Genomic DNA, 23,276 nt, shown 5'->3' with positions numbered 1-23,276 from the left:
AGTTTAAAGGGGTGGTTCGACTTAAAGTTAATGTTTAGTACGCTATAGACTAGCCCATTCAAAGCAACTTTTCAATAGGTTTCATAAGTATAGTTTTTGAATTGCCTTTTTCTTCTGGTTCTTTCCAGCTTTCACTGACCCTATCAAAAAAAAGAAATGCTCTTTAGGGCTGCAAATATATTGTTATTGCTGCTTGTTAATACTCCTCTTTTGATTCAGGCCTCTTCTATTCCTATTCTAGTCTTATTCAAATCATTGCATGGTTGATATGGTAATTTGTTCCATAGCAACCAGATTTTGCAAACTGGAGAGTTGCTGAATAAAAAGCTAAATAACTGAAACCACAAATAACTAATTGCAGATACTCGGAATATCACTCTCTACATCATACTAAAAGTTAATTTAAAGGTGAACAACTCCTTTAATATTGGCTATGTACTGGCTGACCATTCAAGTTATTTTATCTGCCCACAAGCTGTACTGACATACACTTATTATGCCCCAAAGCTTCTAAAGGTCTTGAATCCAAAAATACTCCAGCTAAAACTTGTCATGTAGAAGTCAATGGCAGAGGTCCCTTTAACCATTCGAAGATGTTTTGTGCCTTCATGATTCTTGTTTTGCTGGTTTTCGCTCGATAAATTTGTGGTATGGAAGGGTTTTTAGCCTATTACTATAAATCCGAGCTATTCAAGTTTTTATTTATTTATTTATTTATTTTTTACAAGTCTACCTTTGATAAATAACCCCCTCAGTATTCCTTACACAGTGAACAGACAGGATCATAGGATGGTGTATCGAATCTGGCATACATGTCTACATGGATGGGCATTATGTTTGCAATTAGCGATGCAAAGAATCCAGTATTTAATTTGGGATTCAGCCTTTTTTTATTTTATTTCAGATTTGGCTGAATCCATGTGCCTGGTTGAACCTAATCCTTTAGTCCTTCCTTGCCTTAATTTGCATATGTAAATTAGGGTTCGCATTCTGCCATATCCTTCAAGGAAGATTTGGGATTCAGCTGAATCTTAATTGGCCATTGGCTTAGCTGTCTGGCATGTCTGAGCTGCTGGATACAAATTAATTTACTAGGCCTACTACTAGGCCTGAACCAGTGTTTTATTTCTCATCTAAAGTTCTGTACAATTCTTACTGTCTGTTGGCAGTGTTAGGGGCATATTTATTAAAGGGGTTGTACATGTTCCAAACACTTCTCTTCAGTTCAGTTGTTTTCAGATTGTTCCCCAGGAAAAAAAAAAAAATATATATATATATATATATATATATATATATATATATATATATATATATATATATATATCTCAAACCTTCTCAACAAACCGCACTCCAAGGACTTATGAGGTGTCAAAAATGCCTTTATTTCAACGTTTCGGCTCTCACTCGTGAGCCGTCTTCAGGAAAGCCACTTTCCTGAAGACGGCTCACGAGTGAGAGCCGAAACGTTGAAATAAAGGCATTTTTTGACACCTCATAAGTCCTTGGAGTGCGGTTTGTTGAGAAGGTTGATAGTGATATTTTTACCTGCACCCAGGCGGATGTTTATTGGAAGAGAGTGCACCTGACTAGGACTGTTATATATATATATATATATATATATATATATATATATATATATATATATATATATATATATATTATATATAATATATATATATATATATATATATATTATATATATATATATATATATATAGTATATATATATATATATATATATATATATATATATATATATATATATATATATATATATATATATATATATATATATATATATATTTCTCTAGTGTGTGCTTGGGGGACACAGGGAACCATGGGGTATAGCTGATGCCATTAGAGGTAGGACACAACAACAATGAAAAAACTAGCTCCTCCCTTGCTGGCTATACCCCCAGCAGGCGGAGCCTATTCCAGTTTTTTGTTGTGTCCTCAGGAGGAGGACATGTTATATTTTTTTCTACACAAATTTTTTATACACCATATGTGATGATTTATGGAGTTATGCCAGTCACCTACACTGTGTGGGATGCCTGTTGCATATTTCTCCCTACGTGGGAATTGTGCCTGGGGTTCTTATGCTTCACAGCTTAACCACCCAGTTCTGACCACCCTCTCTCATTGTGCAGGAGGAGTGAACTGGCCAGGACACGGAAGGTGCTTGGACCCTGGGGGGGTAAGTACTCAACCTTCCCCTAGTCCCGGTCTACTTTTCACAGAGGAGTGGGTTCCCTATCAGACCGCATTACTATAATGTGGGCTCTGTGTGAAAAAGGCTTATCAGCTTACATAAGCCGTTGGAGCATATTGCGCAACCCTTCCGGGTAAGCATAGCAGACATTCCAGCACTTGCGCTGGTACAGAGGGGAGTGACGGGCCATTATTCGCGCCATTCGGTTACGAGGGCCTGGTGGCGCAGCTGCGTGTCAGCACGGGCGCGCATCTTGATGACGCGCACTGGCGCGAAGCTCGTATCGGAACTGCGTCATCCCGGCACTTACACGCTTAGGCAGACACAGTGCGGCCGCATCCAGGACAGCGCACCACGCCAAACGGGGAGCTACTGTGCATACAGGACACGGTGACTGTATAAAACTAGCCCTTCCCTTGCCTCTGCCATTTCATAGCAGCGGTCCCTAAGCCTCTTGCCTTGTAATAAAAGCTACACTTGTCTCACTATGTCAGAGGGTAACAGTGAGGCCCTTTTTTCCAGGGGGACTCCGGCTGCCCCTGTCAGGTACTTGGCCTGTGGCAAGTGCCGTAAAAGACTCCCCTCAGGGCACAAGGAGTCTCTATGCTCCAGATGCAAACCACCTGAGCCTGACAAGGAAACACCAAGTCCTGCTCCAGCTCAAACAGTTCAAACCACTCAGGGTCCCTCTGCTACCGTTCAGGAGGCCCCTACTGTACCTCAAGCAGTCATTCCAGACTGGGCAGCCCAGTTAGCCACGGGTTTACCAAAGCTGGCGTTGTCCTTAGACAAAATCCTTTCCAAATTAGATAAGCCCAGACATAGAGGCTCAAAACGCAGAGCTCCCTCTCCATCAGATGAGGAGAGTGATAATAATTCCAGAGATTCCTCACCGGCTCCTCTGGACGGAGAGGAGGGACTCTGTCTATCAGATGGCGAACTATCTCGCAGCTCAGACATTCTTGAAGAGGAACCATCTAAGTTCTCTGCCGAAGCAGTAGACGAATTAATTGCCTCTGTATTAGAAACTCTCAATATTCAGGAACCTGAGACCAGCACAGAATCTTCTACGGTTCTGTTCAAAAGGAAAAGTAGGTCTTCAACAACTTTTCCTAGTCATTCACAGCTTGAGCAAATTATTCAACAGGAATGGAATAAGCCAGAAAGCCGCTTCCAACCAAACCGCAGATTTCTCAAGCTTTACCCATTCTCTGCAGAGACCACAGAGAAGTGGTCTTCACCGCCTTCAGTGGACGCACCAGTCTCACGGCTATCTAAGAACACGGCCCTGCCAGTCCCAGATGCCTCATCCTTTAAAGATCAGATGGACAAGAAAATGGATGGGTTACTACGTTCCCTTTTCTCCGCTTCAGGCACTGCCTTGCGTCCTATCCTGGCCACAGCGTGGGTCAGCAGGGCTGTCCAAACCTGGTCGGACTCCCTGGTTCAAGCAATCCTCTCAGGAGTTCCGCGACGAGCTATCTCAGCTGGCAGCCCAAATCAAAGACGCAAATGAATACATATGCGAAGCGGCCTTGGATGCAACGCAAGTAGTCAGCAGAGCTTCAGCCCTATCAGTAGCCACTCGACGCTCACTCTGGATGAAATTATGGTCTGCCGATTTATCTTCCAAAAGATCTCTTACGTCATTACCTTTTAAGGGAAAGCTCCTATTCGGCCCAGATCTTGACAAGATCATCAGTCAAGCGACCAGAGGAAAGAGCACCCTTCTTCCACATCCAAAAGCCCGCTCTTCATTTCGTAGAGGAAGATTTTTTCGTCCCTCACAAAACAAGAGCTCAAGACACTCCCCGCCACGCCAGTCAACCTCCAGTAGGGGACGCTTCATGGGGAAGGCCAGAACTTCCTGGCAGGCACGCAAACCCTCTGCCAGAACACCTGACAAACCCTCTACTGCATGACGGGGGGTTGTCGGCGCAGGGAGCACCTTTGGGGGGAAGGTTGCTCCATTTTTCCCAACAGTGGATAGAGATCACGTCAGATTCCTGGTTACAGGAAGTGGTAACCCAAGGTTACCACTTAGAATTCAATTCTCTTCCCCCCCGCCGCTTCTTCATGTCAAGAAACCCAACAGAACCAGTCAAACTAAGGGCCTTCCAAAAAGTACTGAACTCTCTTTTCAAGCAGAAGTTATTTCCTCAGTCCCCACAAAAGACCAGTTCAGAGGATACTACTCAAATCTGTTTGTGGTTCCAAAGAAAGACGGATCAGTACGTCCAGTACTAGACCTAAAGGGACTCAACAAGTTCATTCGTCCCAGAAGGTTCAAAATGGAATCCCTACGCTCCATCATTGCAGCTATGTCTCCAGGTCAATTTCTAACATCACTAGACATAAAGGATGCCTATCTGCACGTGCCCATTTTCCATCCACATCAAAAGTACCTACGTTTCGCTGTACAAAATCATCACTACCAGTTCAAGGCGCTTCCTTTCGGCCTTACATCGGCACCAAGGATATTCACAAAAATCATGGCAGTGGCCACGGCAGAGATAAGGAAGTTGGGAATCTCCATAACACCATATCTCGACGATCTGCTAATCAAGGCACCCTCTTTGGCCGAGGCACAAAAAGCAACCCTTCTGGCCATGGAAAAGCTAAAAGAACTAGGTTGGTCTATCAATCTAGAAAAATCCTCCACAACACCCAGTCAGTCTATGGTCTTTCTAGGGCTATTGTTCGACACGCACACACAGACAGTGTCTCTGACCCAAGAAAAGATTGTACGTCTCAAAGCTCTAGTACGGTCCTTACTGGCAAAGTCAAGCCATACGACCAGGTCCTGCATGAAAGTACTGGGGGTCATGGTGTCAACGATAGAAGCGGTTCCATTCGCTCAGATTCACATGAGAGAGTTACAATGGAACATTCTCACGTCATGGAAAAGAAAGTCATTATTACAAGACATACGTCTATCACACAGGACGAGAATATCCCTGACCTGGTGGTTACGAACACCTCTACTATACAGCGGAAAGCCTCTCGGAGAGCCACAGTGGAGAATAATGACAACGGATGCGAGCCTATTAGGTTGGGGGGCAGTCTTGGAGGGAAAGTCCGCGCAAGGACTGTGGACGGTGGAGGAAAGCCGCTTACCCATAAATCTTTTAGAGATCAGAGCAATTCGGCTAGGACTAAAGGTGGCCATACACGGGCCGATAAAAGCTGCCGACAGACCAAGTCGGCAGCTTATTGGCCCGTGTATGGGGGCCCCCGACGGGCTTCCCCGATCGAGATCTGGCCGAAAGTCGGCCAGATCTCGATCGGATGGGGTTAAAAATCCCGTCGGATCGCGGCCGCATCTGTTCGTTGATGCGGTCCCGCGATCCGACCGCCCGTTTGGCGAACGCTAGGATCCGATCGTTGGGCCCTAGGGCCCACGATCGGATCAGCCCGATATTGCCCACCTCAAGGTGGGCATATCGGAGCGACATCGCCAAACGAGCGGATCTATCCGTGTATGGCCACCTTAAGACACTGGCAAGTAGAACTGTCGGGCCAACCACTAAAGATACAGTCCGACAATTCGACAGCGGTGGCTTACATAAACCACCAGGGAGGCACAAAAAGCAGAGCGGCTCTACGAGAGGTCAAGCACATTTTTCAGTGGGCAGAACAAAACAAAGTCAGGTTATCGGCGATATACATTCCGGGTCTTCAGAATTGGGAAGCAGACTTCCTCAGTCGCCAGACATTGGATCCAGGCGAATGGTCTCTAAAGGAGGAGATATTCCAAGAAATAACTGCAAGATGGGGTTGGCCAGAGGTAGATCTGATGGCGTCCCGCCACAACCGGCAGGTACCAATGTTCTTTGCACGGTGCCGGGACCCTCTAGCGCTAGCAGCAGACGCCCTCACGGTTCCATGGGACTTTCAACTGGCATACGCATTCCCTCCGATTCCTCTAATACCCAGAACGATCAAGAAGGTTCAAAGAGAGAACACCACTCTCATTCTCATAGCTCCAAACTGGCCTCGACGTTCCTGGTTCTCGGATCTCATCAACATGTCAATAGAGGATCCGTGGATTCTACCAAACATACCAGACCTTCTACATCAGGGTCCAATTCGACACCCCAAGCCTCACAGCCTCAACTTGACTGCGTGGCTCTTGAGACCAGCATCTTAAAGCGAAAAGGATTTTCAGACGATGTAGTCCGCACAATGCGGGCAGCAAGAAAACCTACTTCGGCCAAATCATACTACAGAGTATGGCTCAGCTACAAACGATGGTGCATTAAGCACAAAGTAGACTTCGAAACCTTTTCCTTACCAAAACTTTTGGATTTTCTTCAAGAAGGTGTGTCCTTGGGACTTTCCCTCGGTTCCCTCAGGTCCCAAATCTCGGCTCTCTCCATTTTATTCCAGAGAAGGCTAGCTCTCTTATCCGATGTCAAGACATTCCTTCAGGGAGTGGCACATGTGGCCCCTCCATTCCGTAGATCAGTGCCAACATGGGACCTCACAATAGTTCTTAAAGCTCTTCAGAAGGCTCCTTTCGAACCACTGGCATCCATCCCGTTGCAGTGGGTAACATGGAAGACAGTTTTTCTCTTCGCAATTGCCTCAGCAAGAAGAGTGTCTGAGATCAGTGCACTATCATGTAAACCTCCATTCCTCAAGTTTCAGAATGACAGAGCAGTACTTCGTACAGTACCTACCTTCCTACCTAAGGTGGTCTCGGCGTTCCACATCAACCAGGAAATAACAATCCCTACCTTCTGTCCTTCGCCAAAAAATCCCAAGGAAGCAGCTCTTCATACCTTGGATCCAGTACGTGCCCTAAAATTCTATCTTCACAGAGTACGCGAGGTACGAAAGACTGATTCGCTTTTTGTTGTGTGCTCAGGCCCACAAAAAGGATCTACGGCCACAAAAACTTCTATATCCAGATGGATAAAGCAGACGATACAAAAATCGTATGTAGTGCAAGGATTGACGCCCCCCGACGGAATCAAAGCTCACTCCACAAGAGGGATGAGCACGACCTGGGCATTCCGAAATCAGGCATCAGCAGAACAGCTGTGCAAAGCAGCTACGTGGACCTCACTCCACGCCTTTGCAAAATTCTATAATTTTGATTCTTTTGCGGCACATGACACACGCTTCGGCAGAAAGGTGCTTCAGGCCGCAGTAGAAAAATCCAGTTAGGGCCCTTCCCGCCCTACTACTGGGGGACAGCTTTGGTATGTCCCCATGGTTCCCTGTGTCCCCCAAGCACACACTAGAGAAAAGGAGATTTTGTGTACTCACCGTAAAATCTTTTTCTCTCTGGTGGCTTGGGGGACACAGGGCTTCCCCCCCTGTATGGGGGCCTCTACTGTTTTTCTCTGTTACACTGTGTGATAAGTTTCAAGTTAATTGTTTAAAGTTGAAAATAACTAAAACCTACTTCGTTCCTTCTTTGGGACAAACTGGAATAGGCTCCGCCTGCTGGGGGGTATAGCCAGCAAGGGAGGAGCTAGTTTTTTCATTGTTGTTGTGTCCTACCTCCTAATGGCATCAGCTATACCCCATGGTTCCCTGTGTCCCCCAAGCCACCAGAGAGAAAAAGATTTTACGGTGAGTACACAAAATCTCCTTATATATTATAATAATAATATAATTTTTTTTTTTTTTTTCCAATTACTTTCCATTTTTTAGTAACGTGTCTCTGGTTTTTTAGTCTGTCCGCGTTAAATTTTGCAACATTTAGTTGATACATTTCTCAGCAGCATCTGTGGAATATTAGCAACTATTGTATCAATTCTAATAGCTGCCTATAATGAAACTCCAGGATTCTGCTCAGCAGGGACAAAGATAAGAAATGTATAATCTAACTGTATCAAGAGTTTCTAAACTTCTTTAGAAGGTGAAAAATGAAACTACACCAGGTGTGTCCAAGACGTCGATCGCGGTTTACCAGTCAATCAATTCAAAGTTCCTGGTAGACTGTGACGGCTCCTTTAAATGCGCACAGCCGGCTACATCAAATTATACAGCTGTGATAGGCTGAAAGAAACAAGCAGCAGCACTGAGAGCCGCTTTCGTTGATTATCAGTGTAAAGCCCACACCCCACCCCACCCCCCCCCCCCCCCCGTAGCTCCGGCATGGCAGTGAAAAGGAGCGAGGGAGCCATCATTCAAACTACTGATAAAGCTTATGCTGCAGACTCCTCATTACCCTTTCTCCCTCCCACATGGCCAGTCAGTGCAGCTGTTTTTTTATTATTCTGGCTGGTTGATAAGTTTAGTCCCAGGCAGCCTTGGCTGCTTTGTGTCTACAGGCATTAAATATAACATTACCACTATGCCGTCCTTCTATGTCTGAGCTCTGATGTCTTTTATATATGGTATTCAGGGATGGGCGAATTTGACCCGTTTAGTTTCGGCAAAAATTCGCCCCCGGCGAAATGTTGCAGACGCCCATTAAAGTCTATGGGGTGTCAAAAAAAATTTGTCGCGCGGCGAAATTATTTTGTCGCGCGTCTTTTTTTTTTTTTTTGACGCACGTCTCCATACAAGTCTATGGGCGTCATTTTTTCAGCGAAACGAGGCGAAAAAATTCGCCCATCCCTAATGGTATTGCCTCTCTACCATCCTGATATGAGTTCTGGTGGTATTTATACTTGGAATTGCCACTGTACCATCCTGATATAAGTTCTGGGGATATTATACATGGTATTGCGCCTCTACCATCCTGATATGAGTTATGGGGGTATTTATACATGGAATTGCCTCTGTGCCATGCTGAGTTCTTAAGGTAGATCTCATGATGGCATCAGGAGGCAATAGTAGATTGCAAAGTGACAAAGTTTGGGCACCTCTGCTTTGCACCATGTTAGAAAAATTGCCACACATAGAAAATAATTGGAAAACTTATATTTCTGGGGAACAATCTAAAACCAAATGAACTGAAAAAAGCATTGGGAGGTGAACCACCCCTTTAACATTGGAGTCAAACATCACTGGTGATGTTGCCCATAGCAACTTGTAGGCAGCTGCTATTTTCTATTATTGAATTTTTAAAGTTTTATTCTTTACTCATGTCTTTCTGAAGCAACTCTGGAATGGGGGGGGTCACAGACTGTTCTAAATTGATAATTAAGTTGATACATTTATCTTTAGCTCTGCAGAATCAGCGTGTCATTAAAGGAAGCTGTTATAATAGATACAATAGTTGCTAATTTTCCACAGATGCTGCTGAAAAAATTTATCATAATAAATAATAATAATGTAGCATCTGTACTTGGGTTACCGAGTTGCCTGCCTAAACTATCAGAGACCAAAACATTAAGCTTTAATTTTACAAAATTCGAATTCTGGAGAAAAAATTAATTCTGGTGAACAATCTGCACAACAGCTGAACTGGAAAAACTTTTGAAAGGGGAACACCATTTTAAAGAACTATATAGTGTAAAACTGGATTTTCTTATCAGATAAGAATTAGAGACCCCAACCAAGGAGGCAAAGATATCACAGAAGAAATTCTTTCAGGAGGAAGAACAACATCTACTCCAACGCCTCCACAGGTATTTGTTCTCAGAAATTCCATCATTATATTTTCTTGTGTATGACCATAAATGTCACACAGCCCTATTTAACTGCATTAGCTTAATAATGACCAATGTTTTAGTACATCTTGGTACTATTTGACCAGAAGTGGCTCTAACATTCCCTTACATTTTTTTAACTTGATGATTAGGGAGCTTATGCGACAATGGTTGCCTAAAATACAAGCTTGTATTGATCAGTCAAGCCATTCTCCGTTCTAAATGTTTTTTAATTTAGGTGGTGTAAATTATAGAACATTTAATTTTTTACATTGTTCCAGGATATTCTCTAAAATACTAGCTGTAGATTGGGCATTTGTATTTACATTTTTAAAAAGTGTTAAAGGGGTTGTTAAAGCTGTTCCATATATTGATGTATTAAGTCTGCTCCCTCCATTAATATCCCCTTCAATGGTGTCTCCACTTGCATTGGTACTTTTTCTCAACTAGTCTTTTATTCTGTGCACCTTACAGTCAACAGTGGGAAGTTCTGAAGTACAAGCTAACGGAGAAAGTGTTCATCATGTAACTGTGGTTGTGCGCCCAGGTAAGAATTACTTGTAAATTTATAGTTCGGCTAATTTATCGACATAGATCAAATTAGCTACTACACAGTAACCCAAAGCAACCAATCGGGTGAAGAGGGCCCTGCCCAAAAGAAGTAAAGCGAAATTTTGTTGTTGAAATATGCACTGCCCAGGTACCAATTTGCTCAGCAGTGATAAAGCAGCCTAAAACTTGTGTAAAAAGAATGGGTGTTTTTGGAACAATTTATAGGCTATGATGATTCTTCATTTGTCCCGTTTTATATGGGACAGGTAGATTGCAATTAAAAATTTAGCATATTAACACACAACTGCATTAGTGATGAAACAACCTTTTATGCTAACACTAAGCCATAACTTGTTAAAGGAGATTAACATCCCTTTCCTTATTTTACAACTCCTAAAGTTGCCAACCTCCTGAACTGTGCTCCTCAAAAACAGCACCACTGTCCTAAGTTATAAAATGCAGTTAGTACAATCTATAACAAAATAGCACAAATTGACACATATGTCCTTGCAATGTAATATGTATATTTTATTTTTGTGCATTTGTTACTACTGCTGGGTAAGTTTATGATGCTTCAGTTGTTTAATGCAAGTTTTATGCATTCATTTTATTAGAAAGTGGGTATTTTTATCCATGGACAGAAGTGCCTTCTACCCTCTGGCAGCTGTTAGTGGTGCCCCCTCCTCTGTCCCTCCTTGCCTGATCGCTCATGATTTTAGACAGGCAACTTTAAGTAGGAGGTGGGAAATGATGACATTTTTATGCTCATTTTGCCACTTGGTGGCAGAGGATTAGCTGTAGAAAGTAGTCATTTATGTTGAACAACTCGAATGGCAGGTGCCCATAATTTATTTTTCGTTTAGACCCGCAAACAGCAGTAACCTTGTAGGTTAATTGCATATAGGGAAGAGTTACATTTTTTAGGTAGAGTATAAGTCATCTGACACTTTCCATTGAGTTCAATGGGGTACCATTAGCAGGTGAGCTTTTACAATTGAAAATGTTTAACGCAGTGGGAGGCAATGGGGTCATTTTGTACAGGTCAAAATATACTCTGTGTGACATCAGCTGTAATCATTGTTCTGTTTTTAATAATGGTATTTGCTAGTCCATATAATGAATACAAAATAACTTTACATCCTGTTTTCAGATGATGGATCCAAGGCCACTCAAGTGCTGATCAAAGCTTCAGAGAGCCCTTCCCCACCTCTGCCCCTCTCAGAAGCTGAGCCAAGCGTAGAAAATGTATGTGATATTCCAACAGATAACACTATCTCTGAGTTGACTTCGCAAATAGTGGAGCCCCTAGATTCAGAAGAGGCAACCCTTGATACTTCTACCCCTCAAGTGGATCTCCAGCCTGTGGTTGCTGTGACAGAGGATGTAACTCATGTAGAGGAGGCATCGCCACAGGAGACGGTCTTTGCAGAGGCACTCGTAACGCAATCAGAGACACCTAAATCTCTTGCATCCCAGCCGCTAGCAGAAGAGTCTACCCCTCAACAGATCTTTAAACTTGATACACAAGTGCCACCTTTGCAACAGGAGGTGTTACTTACTGAAACTGTTGAACTTGAGTTAGGTAGTCAGGCCATTCCTCCTCCACATATTCCTGAACCTGAAACACTTGAGCCTGAGGTTCCAGCTTCAGATCCTCTACATGAGGAGATTAGTACAGAGCCCACAGTTTCAACAGAAGAACCACAAGCTAATGGACTGTCTGAGGAGACACCAGTATTACTTGTACAGCCACAACCAACATCTGTTTGCCAGACTGAGCCCTCCTTAGAATCCCCCATCGCTCAGCCTGAGGAACTGCTTCTAACAAATGGAGATGGATCACCTGGCCTACAAGAAAATGATACACCTGATTCAAAGGTTGAGGCTCATGTTAGCCCAATCACTGAGCCTGAGGACCAACCTGTGACAGTCTCTGATAACCCACTTGTGGAAGAGGAAGTAGAAAAACCATTGCCCACAGATACAGAAGTTGTGGCTTCAACTCAAGTTGTAAAGCAGAGTTCCGAGAGTCAGTCTCAGGGTAGGTCTAGAGGAAGGAATATGATTGTAATAAGGGGCCATGGCTTGCTGTTTGGCAATGCACATATATCTGTATACAAAGTGGGTTGCACAAAGGATGCTCTACTGCCATCCTTGTAATTATTGTGATATCTCCCTGAGACTTAGGGTGGGCTTGCAATAATGTTGGTATAATCAAAAAGTGTAAATTTTTTAAATGGCCTTGTTTCCCCAGTTGCTGTTGCCGCACCCAAGAAAAAGCGAAAAATGAAGGACTTGAACAAGAAAGAGGCGGTGGGAGATCTCCTTGATGCATTCAAAGAGGTAGAGTAATGAATACATGCCATGCAGATTATTTTCTGAATATACTGTACAGGCAACTCTGTGCATCTACTTATCCTGGTCCACTTGATTAACTTGATGGGTTATAGTGTTTATGAAACATATTTTACGTTTCATGTTTACAGGCTGCTGATGGCTCTTCTGATGTAGATTCATCTAAGCCTACCAGTGCAGCACCTGAACCAGATCAGAGCCCTTGTGCTCCACCCGAAGAACAGGATGAAACGTGGGAGGAGAAGGAAGATAAGCTAGATGCAGAGAATATCAAACCAGGAGAATATAAATACAAAGAAGGTAAAGAGCCAGTGCAAATAGATCTGTCCTCTTATTACTGGGATTGATGACAATACATGTATGTTCTTTTACATTAGACTATCTGTCCAATATATGTTTACTTATTTTTACATATGCAGACTTTTATTGTTTTAAATAGGCAATTCTGCCTAAATAACAGCAATATATTGGCCAATTTTTTTCTACAGTGGCCCCTAGCCACCGTTCTATTATTTTACTTCCTCAATCTGTCAGCTCCTCTTCACTTCCTTTCCTGCTGGTGCACCATAAATTGGACATTATGGAGCATCAGTAGATAGCATTATCAAACCTGCTAATATCCATAGTACATGTACTGAAAATATGAAATGTACTTATGATTTTATTGATGTCTATGGCATGTTGCAGGTATATGGAATCCTTATGGAGTAGTTGAAATTTAATGGTACAATACTAATCGGTGTTAACCTAGACCACTAGGTATTGTTGTCCCAGCTTATTTAGGTGGTGTTAATAAGAGATCTTTTGCCTTTTAATAGCTTTATGTGTACTGTTCACAAGTTCTGGGAAAACACAAATACAAAAGAACCAAATAAGGCGATCTATTTTAGCAGCACACTTGGAAGCAAATGTTTAACGTGTGTCTGCTGGTATCCCTTTCAATAGAGCAATGGAAACCACTAAATCCAGAGGATAAGAAGAGTTATGATCGCGAGTTTCTGCTAGGATTCCAATTTATCGTAGCCAGTATGCAGAAACCTGCGGGCCTTCCTCAAATTACTGATGTTGTACTGGACAAGGTGGGTAGTAATGACTTTTCAATCATCCTATGATAACTGCTATAATAAATTAAATTATTTTTCTCTATTTGATTACTGTCAGGCAAACAAAGCTCCATTGCGGCCTTTGGATCCCACACGTCTGACAGGAATGAACTGTGGACCAGATTTTACACCATCATTTGCCAACCTTGGTCGGCCTGCTGTGGGTAACCGTGGACCAGTACGTAATTTTCACATATTTTGCCTGGAGTTTTTGGAGGTACAACAGAGAATTGGGCCCATAGTGTAACAACTGCTAAAAGACGCTTATGATGATCAACTGCTTGCAGCATTGCTGTTTAATAAATGCTTTAATTAAGCTACAGGATTGCTCTCCTCTACTAAAGGGCTATTTTAAGTTTTGTTTTTTGTAACACATGCATTTAGTAGAGCATGTATTGCCATTTGAAAATAGTAACCTGTTCTGCATTCCATTGCTGCAACTCATGTGGGCATTATTTAAGATGTATTAAGTTTGACTCTTCTGCTTTATAGCCAGCTGGCATGGGTCCAAGGCGGTCCCAGCAGGGTCCAAGAAAAGAGCCTCGTAAAATTATTCAAGCCATATCTTTAAATGAGAATGTACAACTGAACAAAGCTGAGAAGGCATGGAAACCTTTAAACAAGAGATCTGGTGATGAGGAGGACCCAGAGAATATTAAGACACAGGTTGGTTGATGCAAGAAACAATGACTTGTAAAGCTGTGGCCGCATTTATATAATGTCCATTCTTCTCACACCAGTATTACTTGTGACTTTAAATTTTGCCTTAATCTAAAGTTTTCTTTTTCTTCTCCCTTAGGAATTATTCCGGAGGGTGCGCAGTATCTTAAATAAGCTGACACCCCAGATGTTCCAGCAGCTGATGAAGCAGGTCACTGACCTGTCTATTGATACTGAAGATCGTCTTAAGGGTGTCATTGACCTAATATTTGAAAAAGCCATTTCAGAACCCAATTTCTCTGTTGCATATGCCAACATGTGTCGTTGCCTTATGGGGGTAAGACTTACAGAAATTAGAGCCATGGTCATATAAGTTAATGCATATCTTAGTGCAAGGGTCACAGTCACCTGGTACAACATGCTACAGCAACTGAGGGGAGACCTGTCTTGTCATTTGTGCCTTAAATTCCGAAACCCTTAAAATGATTTGCCTTAACAGTCTTTAAATGGGCAGTACATCCCCCTTGTTCAACATGAGTTAAATGAAAAGACTTGTGTTAAACATAATTTTTGTCTGTTTTAATGTTCTTATTCTAAAAAATCTTTATTTCTTTAACCAAGTAGAGAATTTTAAAGGGATACTGTCATGGGGAAAAAAGCTTTTTCCAAAATGAATCCGTTAATAGTGCTGCTCCAGCAGAATTCTTCACTGAATCCATTTCTCAAAAGAGCAAACAGATTTTTTTATATTCAATTTTGAAATCTGACATGGGGCTAGACATTTTGTCAATTTCCCAGCTGCCCCAAGTCATGTGACTTGTGCTCTGATAAACTTCAATCACTCTTTACTGCTGTACTGCAAGTTGGAGTGATATCACCCCCTCCCTTTACCCCCCTGCAGCCAAACAAAAGAACAATGGGAAGGTAACGAGATAGCCGCTCCCTAAGGGTAAGGCCACACTAGGCGATAGCGCAGCGATTTGACTCGCCGCGACTTTTCGCCGCGACTTTTAATCCGCAATCGCTGGGGAAACTTTTGCGCTGGCGTCTATGGGGAATCGCGAGCGTAAAAACACACGCGGCGATCTTTTTTCTATTGTCGCTCGAAATCGCCTCGCTATCGCCTAGTGTGGCCTTACCCTAACACAAGATATTAGCTGCCTGGTAGATCTAAGAACAACACTCAATAGTAAAAACCCATGTCCCACTGAGACACATTCAGTTACATTGAGAAGGAAAAACAGCAGCCTGCCAGAAAGCATTTCTCTCCTAAAGTGAAGGCACAAGTCACATGACCAGGGGCAGCTGGGAAATTGACAAAATGTCTAGCCCCATGTCAGATTTCAAAATTGAATATAAAAAAATCTGTTTGCTCTTTTGAGAAATGGATTTCAGTGCAGAATTCTGCTGGAGCAGCACTATTAACTGATTCATTTTGAAAAATTTTTTTCCCATGACAGTATCCCTTTAAGCTACTTAATTTTTGGTCCTTGCAAGGCAATATACAACCCCCTCCCTTCACCCTCTGTTATGACTGTTTTGTTAGCAGTACATTATGTAGAGGGATTATGTATGCACTGCTATTTATTTATCTACCTCAATGCCCAAGCATGTTGCTTCAGTTTACTTCTGATAACAAGGCAAATGTATGTTTGACTTAAGTCCACATGCATTGAAATCTTGCTAAACGGGGGGGGGTTATGCCGTACTGTCTTGTTGGTGTTTTGTTAAGCTTGTCACAAGCGAATTGACTATTTTTCTACAGATTATTTTATGGAAACTTCTTATATACATGTGCCATCTTGTAATCTGTTCTTCTAATATTATTATTTTTTTTTTATATATATAGCTAAAAGTTTCAACCACTGATAAACCAGGGGTTACAGTCAACTTCCGCAAGTTGTTACTAAATCGCTGCCAGAAGGAGTTTGAAAAGGATAAGGATGATGATGAAGTGTTTGAGAAGAAACAAAAAGAATTGGATGCTGCTGCTTCGGTAATGTTTTGTTTAAAATAAATTTCTCAGTATTTTCCCTATGTTATGGTTATGAATATTTGTTTCCTGCCCTATACTAATGTGGAGCATAAAAACTAGTTCCTGCCATTTTAACCATATGCTGCTCCCTAATCTCACATCCATTCTTGCTTGTCTACAGCCTGAGGAAAAAACACGTTTGAACGAGGAACTGACTGAAGCCCGCAACAGTGCTCGAAGGCGGTCATTGGGGAACATTAAGTTCATTGGGGAACTGTTTAAGTTAAAAATGCTAACTGAAGCTATAATGCATGATTGTGTGGTAAAGCTATTAAAAAATCACGATGAGGAATCTCTGGAGTGCCTCTGCCGACTGCTGTCCACAATTGGCAAGGACCTGGATTTTGAGAGAGCAAAGGTCAGCATCACATTTCTCTCTTCATTCCGTAGCTCCACTTTTACTTTTTATTTTCAATAAATATCTTGCCTTTGCTTCTGATTCTCATACCCACTTTTGTGTTTTTATAACTTGTTCCTTTTCAGCCACGTATGGACCAGTACTTCAACCAGATGGATAAAATCATTAAGGAGAGAAAGACATCTTCACGGATTAGATTCATGCTCCAGGATCTGATTGATCTGCGTCTGGTAAGTCCCTCATACTGTTTTTACAAAAATCTTTATAAAAAAAATCTCACTATATCTCTGTCACCATATATCCTTGTCACATAGGTTGAAAAAGAACACTTATCTATTTCAACCTGCTAGCACTAGGATGCACTATACTTTTAAAAAAGATTCACTCCACTGATTGCTGTTCCACCTTTTCTTATTTAGTGTAATTGGGTGCCTCGTCGTGCAGACCAGGGCCCTAAAACTATAGATCAGATTCATAAAGACGCAGAAATGGAAAAGCAGAGGGAGCAGGTTAAGGTACAGCAACTGATGTCCAAACCAGACAAGCGACGAGAGCCTCCAGGACGTCCCACTGGAGGCCGCGGTAACCAGCAAGGGGATGATGGTTGGAATACAGTGCCCATCAGTAAGAGCAGCCGTCCAATTGACACCACTAGGATCACAAAAATAACAAAGGTAAGGTTATTAGAAATATTATACAGAAGTTTTTTTTCTCTATGTTTAGTGTTTTGCTGTGTGAAGTAGTGGGGGAAGGTTAGAAGTGTACTACTTTGAGTAGAGTCACGGAGTATTGATGACATTTTGTTCATTTCATAGCTTGGTGCTATTGATTCAAATCAGTTGCTGGCCCCAGGGGGACGTCTGAGTTGGGGTAAAGGAAGTAGTGGAGGAACTGGAGCCAAACCAGCAGAAACCGGTACTGTGCATTTTATCTTTTATAGTCCTAGGTATGGAAGAATGAGTAGCATATAACCATGTCTTCTTAAAATGCAGCTCCAGAATCTAGTCGGCCTGCCACTAGCACCTTAAACAGGTTTTCTGCCTTGCAACAGTCTTCGTCAGCTGAGAGTCAAGATGCTAGACGACCCTTGCAAAGGTAAGGACTTTATGACGTTTATTCTTGAAAAAATGATTAAGATAGAAATGTTTATATTCATATGTAATTGTGCAGATGTACTGTAAATAATCTGGCATTAGATAATGGTGCATGCTTTGTAAAGAACATAAAATAAGAATGCTCCTCTTTAATTTAGAATAAATATCTTTAATTTAGAATATATTCTACTAGTAATGTTTACCGTACTTTTTCCTTTGTGGGTTTCTGACAAAGCAAGGTCCTGATTAGGTAAAAACTGAAAATATCCGATTGTGTGTCCGTGCCACATTGCTCTGTATGATCTTAACTAAAATAGCAAAAACGTAATACATTCCAGACACACTTTATATAAGCCAAAAACGTTATAGTGCTGTGTAATCTTTGGTCTGATAGAAGTACAGTTAATGATCAAATTGCACTTCTCTGATGCAGACTGCGTGCCCTCTTGCTCTTTGTAATATAAGAAGGCCTGCTTTCGGGCACTGCAAGTGTTTGCCTGGGTTGGACCTGCACTCTGCTTTTTCTTTTTTGGCCAGTGAATCTACGTTTAATAGCTGTTGTGTTGTGGATGCACTCTTAATCGTACAGTTTGGCCACACATTGCAGGCAGCTTTCGCCAGCACACTTTTGGGGTAATATACAAGCCAATGTTGCACTATAACAAATTAACATTTTATATGTTAAATTTGTGGGCATATGAGTTCAATACGGTCACAGAAAATTTTGCAATGTTTATTTTGCTGCTACAGGTATTTGATGTAGTATCCCTCTCCTTTTTTAATATCGAACCAATAAATAGGGCTTGGGCTTTATGCTTTATGCCTGTTTTAATTAGGAAATCTGTATGGTTTTATTTCCATGTCATCATAATGGGACACAGGGACAATGGGGTTAAGCTCCACCCTCCAGCAGGCAGGAAACTTGCTACCAAATTAGCGGGGTGTGCCTAGCCGGCTTAACCCCACACTCTATCCTTATACAATCAGTTTTTAAATGTCCTGCTACCAGGAGGTTGAACGTCCAGCAGCAATGGATTTTTGGTCAGCCCATGGCTGATAACTGGGGTATTACTAGAAGCAGGAATACATGCTACCACTTAGTTAGCCCCCGACTCAAAGTAGCCCACCGGGGTCACCTCTAAGCCGGTCAAGCTATAATGACCACCTGGGCACCTTTCTGCTATGCCCAGTCATTGAGCAGATGGCCTGGCCAATATGGGCACGAGCTGAGTAACTGCTTTTAAGCATACAAGCTTACCTCACGCTTCTGGCTTGGCAGCTCTTCCCTCCCTGCTCCATACTACAGATTTCTCCCTCCCACCTCCTTTGCTAGTTCCCTCGCCGGTAAGTCCCCATACCCAACCAGAGCTCCTTTCTAAGCTCTGCCGGGTCTCTCTCCCGGTTTTCACCCAGAGCGACACGCTGAATGATCGCTAGAGGGTACCCTCTTGCCTTCGGCGACTCAGAACTGTCTGCCAGGATTCACGAGGTGTGGGGGAGGGCTGGAAGAGGTAAGTGCCTTCGGAACACACCGCAGTGGAATGCACACTACTTCTGCATTCTAACGACTTTTGCACTCCCTTTTTGTGCAAAGAACGGCACACATAACCGCTCCACAAAGAAGCAAAAGCATACCTCCATGTACCGATCTGGGCCCGCACCACCACTTCCTTCGGTTAGCATTCACAAACCTCCACTACCAGTTTGTGGCACTACCATTCGTACTCTCTTCAGCCCCCAGTGTTCACAAAAATAATGGCGATATCAGCAGCAGCCTTACGTCTGCTGGGACGTCACCCCCTACCTGGATGACCTGCTTCTGAAGGCCAGATCGGAGGAGAAGGCCAGAAAGGATCGGGACCAGGCAATCGCTCTCCTACAGAGCTTCGGTTGGACCATAAACTGGTCAGTCTATTCTGCACTCCAGTCACTGGTTGACGTTTCTGGGACTCGAATTCAACACCATCACTCAAATGGTGCATCTCCCCATAGCCAAGCAAGAGAAAATTTAGAAATCAGATTTGTCTACTTCTCCGCGACCGGAGACCAACAGTACATCTGGGACTGGTCCATAGAAGCCATCCCGTTTGCACAGGTTCACTTACAAGCAAAAATCCTAGCCTCATGGAAAGCGGGAACCCTGACTCGCAATCTCAACCTGTCCCAGACAACAAAAGTAGCCCTCCAGTGGTGGCTTTAGCTGACCAGAAAGTCCTGGGCAACATCGAATTGAAATGTGATCTCCATGTGCGCCAGCCTGCAGGGCTGGGGGTGGAACATGGAACAACCTCTCCGCCCAGGGTCAGTGGTCTCCTGGGGAGTCAACCACCAATAAACATTCTAGAATTGTGAGCGGTAAAGTTGGCCCTAGCCAACTTCACAGAGCTATTGCAAACAAAACCGGTTAGAGTTCAGAGACCATACCACCACAGTAGCGTACAGAAGCTCAACAAATTCTTAGTGTGGGGGAATCCAACTGCGTGCGATTATCGGCCATACACATCCCAGGAGTGTTCAACACCAAGGCATATTACCTAAGCAGAAATCGTCTGGATCTGGGGTAATGGGAACTTCATCCAGACGCATTCTCGGAACTAGTAAACCAATGGGGACAGCCACAGATTGATCTAGTGGCATCAAGAGACAACACACAGGTCCATCGATTCTAAGCTTGTTACTGAGAGGTGTTGGCGGTAGGGGCGGCAGGGGTGGATGCTCTGACATGACAATGGCTGTTCAGCTTGGCCTACATATTTCCTCCACTGCCCATGCTGCCGCATGTCCTCAAAAAGATCAGACAGCCCAACATCACCGTAATAGTGGTGGCCCCATACTGGCCTCGAAGAACCTGGTTTTACGACCTTCAGGAAATGTCAGTGGCACAAACGATACGTCTCCATTACAGACCGGATCTTTTGTTGCAGGGGCTCATTGTCCATCACCCAGGTCTGTTCACTTTGAGTTTTTCCGCCAGAGGCTGATCCTCGAGATCCTACCACGGAGTCTACCAAAGATGGTGTGACGAATCCAACCTATCCTTCCTTGAACTCAACATCCCACGAGTTCTGTTGTTCCTGCAGCGGGGCCTCCGGATGGGACTAAATCTCGGCTCCCTGAAGGTGCAAGTTTCAGTCCTATCGGTCCTATTCCAGTCTCAACTAGCTCTGGACGACACAGTATGTACTTTTCTACAGGGAGTGGCGGATGTCATTCCTCTATCATCCTCCGATACCAGGTTGGGATCTAAATTTTGTACTCTAAGCCCTACTTGACCCAACGTTTGAACCGTTGGGATCGGTTTCCGACACGTGGCTCATCTGGAAGGTGGTGTTCCTAGTGGCGATAGCATCAACCAGAAATTAGTGCACTATCATCTTCTATGACAGGCCCATCTTTCCTCCCCAAGGTGGTGCCATCATTCCACATCAACTAAGCGATTGCAGTGCCTTCTCTCTGCCCTGAGCTGAAGAATAAGGGACGACTACACAACATTGATGTAGTTTGACTTTTTCAGATACCATCCGACAATTTCAATCACTGTTCGTGCTACCAACTGGTCCCAGACGGGTCAGGCCGCGTCGAAAGCTGTAAGATGGATCAGAGAGACCATCCGTCAGGCCTACCTATCCAAAGGAAAGCCTCCACCTGAAGGGGTCTGGGCCCACTCTACGAGAGCAGTGGGAGCTTCCTGGGCATGGCGCAACTCCGCCTCAATGGACCAGATCTGCAGAGCGGCTGCATGGTTCTCCGTGCACACGTTCACAAAATACTATAGAATTGATACATTTTCTTCAGCTGAAGCATCCCTTGGGCGCAAGGTTCTTCATTCAGTACTGAAGTAATGGTCAATTTCACATCCAATTCCCTCCCTGCTGTTTTGGGGCTACTTTAAGTCCCCATCGTCCCCGTGTCCCACTATGATGACAGACAAAACAAAATTTTTTTTATACTCTCTGTTAAATCTGTTTTTCTGTGATCAATAGTGGGACACAGGGTTTCCCGCCCTGAAGTTAAATGTTGAACATTGGTCATTACGGGATAATTCCCTGGTTTATCTTCTATATCTTATGTTTACTACTTGTTCTTTCCTGTTAGAGCACTTCTTTGTGACAAACTGTATAAGGATAGAGTGTGGGGTAAAGCCGGCTACGCATGCCCCACTAATTAAGTAGTAAGTGTCCTGCCTCCGGGAGGGTGGAGCTTAACCCCATCGTCCCTGTGTCCACCTATTGAACACAGAGAAACAGATTTAACCTTGAGTATAAAAAAATCTTGTTTTCTTGCACTAAGCAGGGCAAAATTTTAAAAAAATTAAAAGCCTGCATTCACTTTTCCACCAAAATATCTGCTGGCCCACTTTCAGGGTGAAGTCTTTCATAAAGTGGAAAATTGGTTAGTATATCACCATTAGCTCATCAGAATTATTTTGTGACACCAATAAGTGCTTTACTATTTGTCCCTTTGTATAACTAGCTTTATGGCAAATCGAATGCATTGTAAATTATGCTGCTTGCACACTGAGTTATTGAGACTTCTAGTAAACCATCCTTTTTTGTAGGGGAAGCTCTAGTCGCGAACGTTCTGACAAAGATCGTGGAGACAGATTTGAAAGGGGCGAAAGGTTTGATAAGGGAGAAATGTTTGAAAGATCTGACCGGTCAGATCGAGCACGTCCTCTCCTCACAAAGAGGAGCTACAGCAAAGAAACGGAGGATCGTAGCCGAGAAAGAGAGGCCCGTGTACCACAGGAGGCTGTGAGGAAGGTAGCCAGTATGACGGAACAGAGGGATCGCAGCAAAGAAAGTAGTAAGTGGACTTTGCCTTTGCAATCATTTGTTGTTACATCTAATAATAGGTCAACTTTTGCTACTATGTTATTTGTTGTACGTTAGCCTTCCAATTTAACCCTTTAAGTGCCACCCCATGTAGAATCTACGTTCTGTGGGAATGGCACTTGAAATGCCACAGAACGTAGATTCTACGTTCTGCAGCATTTCAGGCTTAGGGAACGGAGGAGCGGCTTTTCAAGCCGCTTGCTTCGTTCCCCAGGCAACAAGCAGGGGCTGGGAACGAGTGGCCCCTGAAGCGTGATCGCCATGGGTCCCCAAATGCAGCAGCAGATGTGCAAACTGCGTGCCCTACTGCAGCTTCCACTTCCTGGACTGTAGCTCTGCCCCCTCCAAATGGATCTTCATAGGAGACGCTGCATTCTCTTCCTCCTGAACGATCTGTACCTGCTTCCCCCAGGTTAGTGCCCATCCACATACACACTAATTTTCCCATTACACGCTTACATTCACACTTACACACAATCACATAAGTTTTTGGGGGATCAGGGGGTTCACACACATTAA

At 43.4% G+C, this 23,276-nt stretch overlaps 1 protein-coding gene across 7 annotated transcripts in view; it reads left to right on the top strand.

Moving 5' to 3' along the window:
- eif4g1.L (eukaryotic translation initiation factor 4 gamma, 1 L homeolog) overlaps positions 1-23,276 on the top strand; it is a 57,489-nt gene that overhangs the window by 18,865 nt on the left and 15,348 nt on the right. For all 7 annotated transcript variants that reach the window (XM_018263546.2, XM_018263545.2, XM_018263541.2 and 4 more), the window contains 16 exons: positions 9,652-9,744; positions 10,240-10,312; positions 11,468-12,358; positions 12,572-12,660; positions 12,804-12,972; positions 13,618-13,751; positions 13,834-13,953; positions 14,268-14,441; positions 14,575-14,772; positions 16,285-16,431; positions 16,592-16,828; positions 16,954-17,058; positions 17,248-17,502; positions 17,644-17,743; positions 17,821-17,923; positions 22,481-22,728. In XM_018263546.2, the coding sequence (XP_018119035.1) occupies positions 9,652-9,744; positions 10,240-10,312; positions 11,468-12,358; positions 12,572-12,660; positions 12,804-12,972; positions 13,618-13,751; positions 13,834-13,953; positions 14,268-14,441; positions 14,575-14,772; positions 16,285-16,431; positions 16,592-16,828; positions 16,954-17,058; positions 17,248-17,502; positions 17,644-17,743; positions 17,821-17,923; positions 22,481-22,728 (3,136 nt within the window). The remainder of the gene's footprint in view (positions 1-9,651; positions 9,745-10,239; positions 10,313-11,467; positions 12,359-12,571; positions 12,661-12,803; positions 12,973-13,617; positions 13,752-13,833; positions 13,954-14,267; positions 14,442-14,574; positions 14,773-16,284; positions 16,432-16,591; positions 16,829-16,953; positions 17,059-17,247; positions 17,503-17,643; positions 17,744-17,820; positions 17,924-22,480; positions 22,729-23,276) is intronic.

This window comes from Xenopus laevis, chromosome 5L (genome assembly GCF_017654675.1).
Source record: "Xenopus laevis strain J_2021 chromosome 5L, Xenopus_laevis_v10.1, whole genome shotgun sequence".
Classification (NCBI taxonomy): domain Eukaryota; kingdom Metazoa; phylum Chordata; class Amphibia; order Anura; family Pipidae; genus Xenopus; species Xenopus laevis.
Note: the sequence above shows the minus strand (reverse complement) of the source record. Positions and strands in the feature narration are given on the sequence as shown.